We start from the raw sequence: 12,383 nt of genomic DNA, 5'->3' as shown, positions 1-12,383 counted from the left end.
AATGCAGAGTACATCTTAAGGTTCGTATATCAGTTATTTGGCTTTGTACTTAAATATTTAGATACATTTTAATGCGTATTTTATATATTTTTTCTTTAGTTTTAAGATGACATAGTTGAAATATAATGTAAATAAATATATGTTTGAAATTTTGGATCAAGAATCTTTGTACCGCAACCTAACTCCAAATTGAACCCAAATATGTCAATAATATGCAATATAATGCCATATTGAGGTTGTATTTATCAATTATTAATTTTAAAAATAAAAAAAATTAAAAATCGAAAAAAATTATATACCGGTATCGGATCGATACGTCAGGATGTACCGTATGTCGGTACGATATGGTACTGATACCGTACCATACCGATCTGGCATCGATACGTCGATCGATACCGGTACAGCGAACACTGATCCAAACACTCCAAATGTCTCATGTTTCCTAAGCATAAATTTGACTTGATAGGAAACTTTCCTTTGCAAGCGATCCAGGACATGCTTAGCCATCATACAGTGCGTTTTACCTAGTGAAGATTAGAAACCCCAAAAATTGGTAGAACGAGCACTGTGAACAATTTCTTCATCTACCCTCAACGAGCGCGCCACATACACAGCCACCTGGATGACCTACCTATTAATACCAATACTTCAACAATTCCCCCAGTTGAATCCATGCCATCATGATGGCTGCTTTCAAGGCTTGGGAAAACTCCTCTCGCCATCACATCAAATCGAAATCGACCCGTTAGCAATTTAAGACCCCTCTATTAGCATTGTAGCCTGGTTTGTGTCATTATTGAACTTAAATAAAAAGCCACTAACCATGTCAAGTATGGGTCGGTCAGAGGCCACAGCTTGTCAATTGGAGCTGAAGCTCCACCACCTGCAAAGGCCGACCAAGGAATCTGCCAAACAAAGCATGTCGCCAGTGTGCAAGACTATGCTGAAGGATTAAGGTCAATGATCACTTGATCAACGGTGATTTGCTTTAGTTTCTGTAACTGAGCCACAAGAATCAGAGAAATCGCCTCCCTTGGTCACTTGGGCCCAAGAGCTCGATTCGATCGGCCAAGATGGGAGCTTCACCCTTCTCTTTAGAGTTGGGAGCACTAGAAACTCCAACATCCCCAGTCCCACTAGAACCAGGGGTTCCTGCATTAACATTCATCCTACCTCAGAAGATAACAAGTTCGGGTTGATGATCCCGTCTCCACTTTCCTCGCATGCACATCTTAACCCATCTCTGGAGTCGTCCATACACACACACACACACACATAAGGGCAGCTTTGCCCAAGTTAGCAGCGTGAAAGAAATCTGAAAACTTACTAGTAGGATTATAGTGCACTGGAAGAAAAGCTACATAAATTAACATGACAGACCCTTCAAAATTCAAGATTCAAGCAGATGCAAGCTACAAACATTTCATTTCAGGCAACTTTTATTTTGAATGTGATCATGTAACTGAGCCAATTTTAGGCTGAGAACGCTAAAAATTCTCCATATAATTGGCCTGATAGATTGATGATATCTTTCTGATAAAAAAAGGAAACAAATCGATAGATTCTCCCCCTTTCCCTTGCATTCCTACTGCAACCTCAGTCTCTTTCCACCTTTTCCATACCACTTTCTTCATGTTGTTAATTTTGTTTGATCTGAAGACCAAGCCTTTATCCAGGGACATTTGTCCTTCGGGCTCAACCTAAGCAGCCCCTCCGACAGGCCTCCTCAGCCCAATTTGTCCTCAAGGTAAATAATTTTTAAGTGCTACAGAATCTACAGCCAGTCCCCTAGAGCAAAGACATGAATACTGCTTCTCCAGCCACCATGAACAAAAAGTTCTTCGCAAATCCTTGACAGTGATGGTCTTCAAGTTCCTCCCGTAAGTTCACCAAGAATAAACGAGGAACAAGGCAAGCGCATGTCAACGATAATAGGAATTTAGTAAACAAAAAGGGATTTCACCTTTTTCTGTTAAAGAAAATGTGTAGCTTGAAGGCCCTCTATATAAAGCCTGCTTGGATGACCATTTTGGGGGGACAAAAATCCAGTCACTTTACACACGACAGGAAAATCAACCAAATCTCACATCTTTCTAAACATTTGCAGCGTGCTAGGTTCCAGAGTTATTACTTGCCAATGGGTTTATGGATTGGCTACTCAACAGGTCATCTGGTTGGCACAGTAATTGTAACAAGACATGTACACACGCCCAAAAAAAAAAAAAGGAAAAAAATCATTATTTCTAGTATATACCACAAGCTTGCAGCTTATTGTCTTGCTCATAACGTTTACATTACAATAATGGCTTTCAACAGACCCTGATAGACTGGGACAACCACAAAAGCTTTTCAATCATCACCAGGCAAATGATGTAGAGTGATTCAATCTTTGCCCAAGAGACCAGCATCTCGATAACATTCAACACTGTCCTTAAGGCTCTCCTCAAGCCTCCTGCATTCCCATCCCAACATCTTTAATTTCTCTGAACTCAGCAGGCTGCCTTCATCTACCTCAACAAAACTGCCATCAACATATTCAAGATCAGAGAACTTACTACAGACAACTAGTTGGTAATTCCTAAATGCATTTTGCACTGGGCTTTGCCAACTCCTTTTCCCCCAAAAAAAGGTAATTAGTTGGTAATGAAGGCTTACGTTTTAGGGTAATTATAGTTGGGATACATGCTCTTAAGCATGTCCACCAGGTCACGAATTTTCACCCTGTGAGATGCACAAATGTAGCGTCCGGATGCTTCTGGCTTCTCATATACCAGAAGCAGTGCATCGACTACATCTCTGACATCCACAAAGCTCCAGCGTTTGTTCTCCACAGACTCATGAACTCCTGCAAAAAATTATTAAAAAAAAAGTGAAAAGCAAAACCCAGTATCTAGTAAACGGCATGCTTAAGCATTCTGTCAGTCATTCCTGGTGTAGATAAATGTATCTAGCCAGAAACTGGATGTCGAAGTCATGGAAGCTAAAAGATTGATGCAGGTGGCAAGATCACAGATGACCAGCAGAAACAGAGGAGACCAATGTTCCTAGTTCTTTTCTTTTTTTTTTTTCAAAATACGTAGTTTTTTACACTTGGCTTACTAAGGCTAGTCATAGTAATAAATGGAGACTGGCAAGTGCTAACTGAACCTCTCTCTCTATCTCTCTCTCGTTTTTGGATGTGTTTCCTTCATTTTATTAGAACATGCCCAGAAAGATAGCATGCAAAATGGAAGAGATCCATTGAACAGAAAGATAGCATGCAAAGAGGAAGAGATCCCTGAATGGTAAGAGAACATGTTTGATGAAAGGTATAAGAAACAGCGGGTGTTGAAGATTTGTCCTTTGACAAGCTCTAAAAAAAATAAATGCATGATGTTAATGTCAGTAGATGACATAAGCTTCACCGCCACTGTATGGTATGAACATCATAGGGTACATAAGGCTTGCTTGTTCTTGGTTTATCATGGCATCAATATATGACATTCTTTTAGATATATGCAACAAAATGAGATTGTAGTGAAATGGCAAAACAGACCTTTCAAAAGATTGATGAGAAACAAGCTGCTAGAATTCACAGTGGGTTGCAGCAATGGTCCAATAACCAAACATGGGCAGACAGTTACAACATTAAGTCCATGTTTCTCCGCGTATTCCAGTGCCTCACTCTCTGCTAGCGTTTTTGAAAGGCAATACCAGTTCTGGCAACATATGGAATGGAGACTAAGTTCTAGGGAGCCAACAGACAAAATACTTTGATATACCTTGTAAGACAACTAAAGTATTTACATCAAATAGTTAAACAATTCAAAGGAAATTAAGTTCTATTACATAAAGGGAATGAAACTCGATATATAAGCACAATATGTGGTCAGATTTACTTCATACCTTTCATGTGTGATGCAGACCTGCCATCTAGCACGCATGTTGAGTATACAACATATAAATCTTGCAATTCATTTACCCAGAAGATCATATGGATAAAACTTAAATACATAGGCAAACTTTTAAAATCATTGTAGGGAGCTAATGTGAAAGAAAGTTGCCTTACTGCCATGTGTGTGAGAACATCCTAAGTCAAAGAATGATGAAAAGGTAAAATGGTGATATACCCCATCAATGCTCCATCAAGTACAAAATAACAACTAACCATCACATGCCACACTTGTTTCTAAAAAACTACTTGTCTGCTTTATTGAGCCGTAAGTACTTCCACAACAATGAATAGGCTTCTACTTCAAAAGCTCTACATGGTGGTGCATGACACACTGTTCATCACATTGCAGTCAAAACAGCTCAGAGTTCCTTTGCTGCTCTTCCTGAGCCATATCAGACTGAAGCTTTGGAGCTATATAGGGGTTAAAAGTTAGAAAATTTGGAGAAATCTGAAGTTTAAGCCAAAAGAAATTACCTAAGTTTAAATGAAAGAAGCCTTTAAAGCATTTGTTAATAACCATTTGTTGAATTCGCCCATATGAAGAGATTTTCAAGGTTCACTTGTAGCATCTTAGGGATGAAGCTTACGAACTATTAAAATGTTCCATACTATGTACCAGTCTAGGACTTTGAGGTGAGTGAGAATTTCATGGAAGTTTTAAGGTTCTAGAGTTTTTCTATACTCTCAAACCATGAGTTCTTCACAAAATTACAAATTTAACTGCTTAAAGACAACCATCCTTAATCCACCTTTCACTGCAAAGGCAAAAAGTGGGGGGTGGGTAGGCGGGGAACATTCTTAACCAACTCATTTTTTCTCGTAAATCTAGTGAAACATTAGTCAATTGCTGTCTTTCATGTTCATAACATAACCGGTAGCATGCTTCATATTTCTGAAGCACCCACTTTTGTGCTGTAATAATGAACATGCCCTGATACTTGCTAATGCATATGTCATCCTTGGTGAGAATAGTTATTATGCTATTGTGTAATACATAAAAGAAAGCCATCCACCTTCTCATAATAGAAAACTTATATTTCATATATCAAACCATGCATATGGACTCAGTGTACTATGTATTTTACTAAGACTAGCTCACTCTTGCAATAAAACAAAAGTAGGCCGGATAAGAAAATAAACAAAAGAAGCTTCCTGCTAAAATCATTCCAAACTAAGAATCAAACCAACTTCCTCCAGATATTCTAGCCATGTCAGATTATAACCAGAAATATATGAATTTTCAAGGAATATTGCCATTTAAAGTTGATCTCCATATTGAGGTCCATATTCATACATAATAAACAGAAAGCGATTAGGAGTCTTGTAGTAGACTTGGGTGGACACTTGCATTGTGTTTGGTCTTTTCCCTTCCTTTATTCCTCGTTAATAAAAGGAGCCACTGCGAGCCTCTTATTGCAACTTAATATAGTCTTTTGCACCTACAAGCATAGCTAGCTATTTCATCTTATGTGTTAGCAGGAATCTATATCATCTTACATGCCAACAGAATTTAAATGAACTTGAAAATCAAAAAATAAAACAAAGAAAATTCACAATAACTGAAAGCCAACAAACAGAGCAAAAATGAAGAGATCTGTTCATGATAACCGATGCGATTCAAGCATACAACAGTAAGCTACTGATATCTCTAAATGGTCTTGCAAAAAATTGCGTTTTATGCGACCTCAAGATCTTGATGACATAGCATTATACATATGTTTTATGTCAATCACCTCTGTTGTTCTGCAGTACTCCTTGTCTGACCAGCAACTCTCATCCTTCACTTTGTCCTTAGGCCAATTTGGAATCCTCGTAACAGCAGCAACTGATGACACCACAACCACTCGTTTAACTTTTGCCTCACAGCATGCCTTGAGCACATTTAGAGTGCCTGTTACAGCTGGAACAATTACTTCTACCTGCAAAGTAGTACCGTTTGCATAAGACGGGGAAAAAAAGGCACACTACATGCCCAGTTCTTTCCTGATGGCATAGGAAAGCCAAACATTTGAAAAGGTCTAAATATAAGCATCACTGCCTTCTTCTTACAAGTGCATCTATATATCATGGAAGACAGTCAATTAGAAGACATCATAATATACAGAAAACATAATCCTCATCATTTAATATTTCTATACCCTTAAACCTCTTCCATTTAGTTGTAAGCCTTGATGAGCAAGCAAGTCATAGAAGTGCACCAACATTGTCTTATTGTCACATGAACAAAAAAACGGGTACATTATATCCAACACTGATATAATATTGGCCATGATGACAATAAATATAAGATTACTCACAATATACTCACAAGCATTTCGTATCTAATTGGAAGGACATAGGTGAGGTACGTCAAAGCATCCTGAAAGATATAGAGCTGAATGGGAATCTTGCCTCTGGGTTGGGCACTTCGATTGCAGGAACAGGACTAGCAACATGGAATACTCCTTCACATCCAGCAATAGCTGATCCTACAGCATTGTAGTCAAGCAAATCTGCCTTAAAGAGTTGCAAGTTTTCAGGTGCATTCTCCAACTTCTTCAAATGAGCATTCTTTTCATCACCTGATGCCAAATTTAGCAGGTTTCAGAATATGTTATGAATTAGATTAAACAAGATAAGATGGAAATATTGGTTCATGCATTCAAAACTATAGAGCTAACAATAAAGATTCAATCTTCTAGCCCCTGAAAAAACACGAATCAAAGATAAGTTTCTACGTGCGGTAAGATCCCTAAGACCCGAAAGCCACGGGTTTATAGAGGACCTTTCTAAGGTTAAGTTCTAATACACGAAAACAACAAAATGGTCAAGAAACCAGATAAATTAAACTAAATAATCATCAATAAACTCACATGCAGGCATTAACATAATCGCATCCAAGACCTTAACTTTGACCTTTAGCTTCCAAATAGATGCAGCAAATAATATGGCCAATTCAGAGATTTCGCATGTCTGTTAACAATTGGTCTCTGTTGCGGCCAATCCCCTCGTCGCCTGATCGTCGGGGATGCGCACCTGCAAGAAAAGTCCTCATTGACCGGAGATGCCTCCGACGGAGATCCTCCGACGCTCAAGTCAGAGAGGAGACTAGACAACAGCGGAAAAAATCAGGAGCTCAGCAAGAGGAAGAGAGCTTACCAAAATTGTTGCCTTACCCCATTTTATAGTAGAATGCGGTATGGTCCTGCCATTAATGGTGTAGACAACTGGGGAGTTGTCAAATCGCCGGAGACTGTCAAATCATCGTAGGTTGTCAAGTCATTGGAATTAATCCATGTCCTTGGCAGGACAATGCCCCATGACGGTCGTACAGTATGTCCTTGACAGGACAACAGCCCATAGTGGTTGTACGGCATTTGGACGGACTGGCCGACTATATGTCGGTATTCGGCTGCCGGGACGTCGGGTGATGACTCGAAAACACCGTCGGCTGATCTGGTGCCTTGTGAAAGTCGGACGTCGGTCGCCACCCCCGACAGTGAGTCGGTGATATGGGTTTGGCCGTTCGACCGGTTGGAAATAGTATTGGTCTGTTCGGCCGGCATACCTTCGGCCGGATATCGTCGGCAGTCGTTGTCGGAGTCGTCTGTCCGCCCGATGGGTAGAGTCGGGCGTCGGTCGGACCGTTCCGAGGATAAGTCGGCATATAGGGGTCAGTCGGTATATCCCAACAGTTGCCCCCCCCACTCCTGAGTTTGATGTCGTGTTGGCCCGCGTTACCACGTGGGCGACGACCTCGGACGAAAGGAGTGATTTTCCATCACGTCATGTCCCGACTCTGCCGTCCGTACCAACGGACGATCCGGTGTCAGACGTCTCATTGGGAACGCAAACCGCCGTCGGTTAATTAATTTCGAGACACGATTTTTCCGCCACGCATCAGGGGACTATTGGGCCGGAACCGTTCGCACAGATGGAGGCGACGTGGCTCGATCTAGGGTAGGTGCATCGAACCGTCGGACCGAGGAAGGGCCCAGGCGCTATCACGTGTCAACATCTGGGAAACCCTCATTCGGCGCGCTTTCATCTCGATCATCGAAGGGCCTTATATATATGCGGCCACTCATATCCAAAGCTTCACTTTTTACTGTCCTGTTTCTGGCGCTGAGGCCCTGTCGAGTTATCTTCCAGCTCCAGGTAGCTGTTTCCGTCCTCCTTTAAAAGCTCTTATCGAAGTTTTTTCATTCTTGTCTCCTTGCATCCTTACTCTCTTGGCATTGTCCTTTTTATTCTCTTTTCTTGAGGCTAGCGTTATGGCTAGAACCTCTCCTCGAAGAAGTCAGACGGAGAACTCGATCGATGATTTTCGATCGACCTCGGAGGTGGAGGCTTCTTCACTTTCGGGGCCGAACGTCGAACGGTTTTGGGAGCAACATGGTATCCGGAGCAATTCCGACTTTTCACCCCTGGGGCTGAGGGTCGGGTTAACAACCCGCCTCCGGGCTAGGTGGTCTTTTATGTGGAGGACCTTCGAGCAGGTTTTCGCTTCCCGATTTTGGAGTTCGTCCGGAATATCTTGGATTATTACGGGCTTTGCCCGACGCAACTGGCGCCGAACTCAGTACGGTTAATAATCGCTTCGCTTTGTTGTGTCGGCTCTTGCCGACCTTTCCCCACATCTCTCTCTTCCGGGCGTTCTTCGTCCTCCGACCTTATCCGAAAGCCCGAGGGTGGTGGTTCTTCAATCCCCGGAAGGGCCTTTCGTTCATTACCAGTCTTCCATCGTCGATCCACGGATGGAAAAACCAATTTTTCTTTGCTTCTTCTTCGCTACCCTGGGGGTTTCCTTCTCGCTGGGGCGACCCTCGAACTCAGCCGAACGAAAACAGTCGGATGGAGGCAGAAGACCAAGAGGACTTTCACAGACTGAAGGATGTGTCGGTGCCGAAGCAGAGAGAGAGCTCGTCACCGAGCAAGCTCTGTACGACGCCAGCCTGAGTTCGATTCCCCGCTTAGGTATAGTTCGATCGTCTTTTGGCTTTTTCATTCATCTTCGGACTTGTGCTAATCTTTCGTTGGAATTGTAGGCAAGTCGCCGAGAGTAAGACTAACAGATGCCGACATTCGGCAGCATGCGGCAAGGAAAAGACCGGCACCCAGGACTGGACCTTTGCGGCCACCCAAGAGGCCCCAGACATCATCCCCGACTGCCGTTGCGACGGCGGCTGCGTAGCCCGACGCCGAACAAGCGTCGGGCTTTGAGCCAGTCATCGCCTTATCGGCGCCAGCGGTGCCACCCGAGGCGCCGTCCGAGGAAGGGGCGGCTGAGGGGGCAGCCAAAGGAGTATCGATGCCCCCGTCCGTGGAAGAGGTTCGAGTCGAAGCACGTGAGTCCGAACGACCTGCGGCGGCTCCCGTCGCACCCTCGGGAGGAACTCAGTCGAGTTCAAGCTTTCCATCCTTCTCCGATCTCCGGGCCTGGGCGACTGATCGGAGAGGCTCCGATGGCGCCGGCGGACGACTCAAGGTCGGCGGGCCGCGTCGCGTCGTTCGATGTTCGGGTTCCCGAGGGAGCGTCGGCCCTGGCCAACCACAATTTGGCCAGGAGGTTGTGTCAGGCAACCATTCTCCCGACCGACCGGGAGCTCTTGAAGAGTCGGCCGGTGATCGAGATGCTCTTTTCCTTCTACCCAACCATGATCGAGGTGAGTTCTTCTTTTTCTTTCCTCTCCATTATTATTTTCATCATTTTATTTTTTTGACGACTGGCCTTCCATTTGCAGCTGATCTACAACATATCCGAGTTGGAGGCCGGGTACTGGAGGTTCGGCGACGTCCGGACGGCTTGAAAGGATAGGGCCGAAACAGCCGAAGCCGAGAAAACGACGCTGGTGGAATAGCTGAAGCTGTCGGTCGACCGCGAGGCCAGGCTCGAGGAGGAGATTTTTCGACTCACCAACGGTCTGACCGCCTCGGAGGCCGAACTTCAATCGGCCCGCGAGCAGGTCAAGTGCAAGATCCGTTCCGTTTATCGGCTGCGGCGTGAGCGGGACGGCTGTATTAGCGAGCTCGAGGCCGAGCGCGAACAACTTCGGATTAGTCTGGAGAATCTGGCGAAGGCCGAGGAGAACCTGTCCTCCGCCCAAGCCGACACCGACATAGTGATGACGGAGGCGGAGTCGGCTAAAGAGGCGCTGAGCCAGGCAGTGGAGGACTTCCGCAGCTCGAACGAGTACCGGGAGGAGCTTCTCGAGAGCGGCTTCGCCTCCTACCGAGTGGGGTACGAGGACGCCCGGGATGCAATTCAGAGGCTGCACCCGAAACTCGACCTGAGCGACGTCGTCCCTCCGAGGTCGGAGGACCAAGCCGTAGAGGAGGAGGCCGACCCAATGCCGGAGGATCCGATGGCTGTGGAGGAGGCCGTCCCTGGGCTGGTGGAACGAGCTATCGAAGGTGAGGCGGCTCCAACCTCCGGTCCCACTCCGATCCGAGCGGGTACACCGGTCGCTCCCGAACTCTTCCCGATGCAGGAAGTCGATTCCGACGAATAGTCGGAGTGTCTGCTCCGTTGCTTTTGTATTATTTTGTTTTTGTTTCGCCTTTGATACTTGTAATCGGATTTCGGCCCAATTTTGTAAGTCTAACTTCAACTAAATGAAATCGAAGACTTTTCAAATTTTCCCCTGCATGCGATTCAAAGTGTATGTCCCATCGAGACATCTCCTAGAGTATAGATCGTAGCTCCGACATATCTCGTTAGGACGTTCGGTAGGATCCAGCGTAGTTGATCAAGGTAGTCAGTGGCGTACGCCATGCTAAGGGCAGAGCAAGCCCCGATCGCAGGCCGGCGTCCTGATTGTCACACAGATAGCGTAGGATCCGATGGTCGAGAGCCGTCCCGACTGTAGGTCGAGCGTCCGTCGCCTAGACCTTGGTCGGGCGCGCACGTCGGGCCGGGTGTCGGCCAATCCCCGAACATAGCATGTCGACACGATCATTCCGTGGAATCTGATAGTCGAGTAGTGTCCGACGTATTCGGTTAGGATAACGATGACAAGTCGAATATCCGTTGCCCGGACCTTGATCGGACGTGCACGTCGGGATGTATGATAAATGGTGGCAAGCCGAATATCCTTCGACCGATCGTGACCAAATCGGCATGTCGCGAGTATGACCGCAGTCATCTTGGTATTTTGTCCTTCTTAGTCGAAGCTAAGTCGGCAAGCTAGCCAGCCGCGTTGATCGAGAGTCGACTGTGGAAGGAGCGCGGCTTCAACTTAGAGAGGTTTCATCACCAGCACTGGCCTTCCGTTAGTGTAGACAGAACGGTTCTCGTAAGAGTCCGATGTGTCGTCGGCGATCGGGCCGTAGGTCCCCAACGAAACGTTGGGTCCAAGTCGGGGCATCAGGACCCGTACTTCTGACAAGGGCCGACCCTCGGTGGAGAGCCGAACTTTGTAGACTCTGGAGTTTTGAAACTGAGTTGTATTCCGAACAAGGGCATACAGAATTCACTGATGGTATAATTTTAGGTTGTCGGCATTCCAAGTCCGAGGAATGACCGTCCCTTCCAGGGTCTCAAGTCAGTAGGCGCCCGACCTGCAGGTGTCCGCTATCTTATAGGGTCCTTCCCAGTTCGGGGACAGTTTCCCTTGATCCTGAGGCTTCGAGACTTCCGCCTTTCTTAAAACCAGGTCTCCAGGTCTGAAAAACTATGGCTTAACTTTAGCATTGTAGTATCGGGCCACTCTTTGTCGGTAGGAAGCCATGCGGAGTTAAGCATCGCATCGGAGCTTGGGTAGGAGATCCAAGTCAGCTCTCCGACACTCGGAGTTGCCTGGTTCACAGTACTGCTCAACTCTAGTCGATGGCAGCCCGATCTCGAATGAGATCATTGCCTCCGTCCCATAGGCCAAATTGAAAGGAGATTCTTCGATCGGGACACGGGATTCCTCGATCCAGAGGCCTCTGGCTTCGTTCAGTCAAGTCTTCAATCCATGCAGAATGGTCCGGTTGGTTACTTCGACTTTTTCGTTGGACTGGGGATGTCCGACCGAGATCAGCTTGTGCGTGATATGAAATCTTGCACAGAACTCTCTGAAGTCATGGTTGTCGAACTATCGCCCATTGTCGGTGATGATAATGTGTGGCAGTCTGAATCTGGAGATGATGAACTTCTGGATAAAGTCTTCCATCTTATGCTCGGTGATTTGCGCTAGGGTTCGACCTCACCCACTTAGTGAAGTAGTCGATCGCGACGACTATAAACTTTCTTTGGCCAGACGTTGGAGGGAAAGGACCGAGTATGTTGATTTCCCATTGGACGAAGGGCCACGGGACGACAATGGAAGTCAGCTGGTTGGCGGGCCGGTGTTGTAAGTTGGCGTACTTTTAACATGGCTCACATCTCCGAACCAAATCAGCCGCATTTTTCTTCATGGGTAGGCCAGTAATAACCTTGCCATAGGACTTTGTAGGCCAGGGATTTGCCCCCTAAGTGACTTTCACA

The 12,383-nt window shown here is 45.5% G+C and overlaps 1 protein-coding gene across 1 annotated transcript; it reads right to left on the bottom strand.

Annotated features, from left to right (window-relative positions):
- Window positions 1-2,226: 2,226 nt before the first annotated feature.
- Window positions 2,227-6,811, bottom strand: LOC140852646 (cinnamoyl-CoA reductase 1-like). Its single transcript, XM_073246202.1, has 6 exons — window positions 6,787-6,811; window positions 6,326-6,495; window positions 5,668-5,853; window positions 3,536-3,698; window positions 2,656-2,845; window positions 2,227-2,521 (listed from the first exon to the last, which is right to left on the bottom strand). The coding sequence occupies exons 1-6, from the start codon at window positions 6,800-6,802 to the stop codon at window positions 2,383-2,385; spliced, it is 864 nt and encodes a 287-aa protein (XP_073102303.1). The 5' UTR covers window positions 6,803-6,811; the 3' UTR covers window positions 2,227-2,382.
- Window positions 6,812-12,383: the final 5,572 nt, after the last annotated feature.

This window comes from Elaeis guineensis, chromosome 1 (genome assembly GCF_000442705.2).
Source record: "Elaeis guineensis isolate ETL-2024a chromosome 1, EG11, whole genome shotgun sequence".
Classification (NCBI taxonomy): domain Eukaryota; kingdom Viridiplantae; phylum Streptophyta; class Magnoliopsida; order Arecales; family Arecaceae; genus Elaeis; species Elaeis guineensis.
The sequence above is the reverse complement of the archived record's forward strand: the minus strand, read 5'-3'. Positions and strand labels throughout refer to the sequence as shown.

What these genes read in the sequence shown, in the direction of transcription:
- LOC140852646 (XM_073246202.1), bottom strand. An exon ending in TCGAAGTGCCCAACCCAGAG is followed by an intron (nt 5,854 to 6,325) that starts GCAAGATTCCCA and finishes ACTACTTTGCAG; the next exon opens with GTAGAAGTAATTGTTCCAGC. An exon ending in AACTATAATTACCCTAAAAC is followed by an intron (nt 2,522 to 2,655) that starts GTAAGCCTTCAT and finishes TGTTGATGGCAG; the next exon opens with TTTTGTTGAGGTAGATGAAG.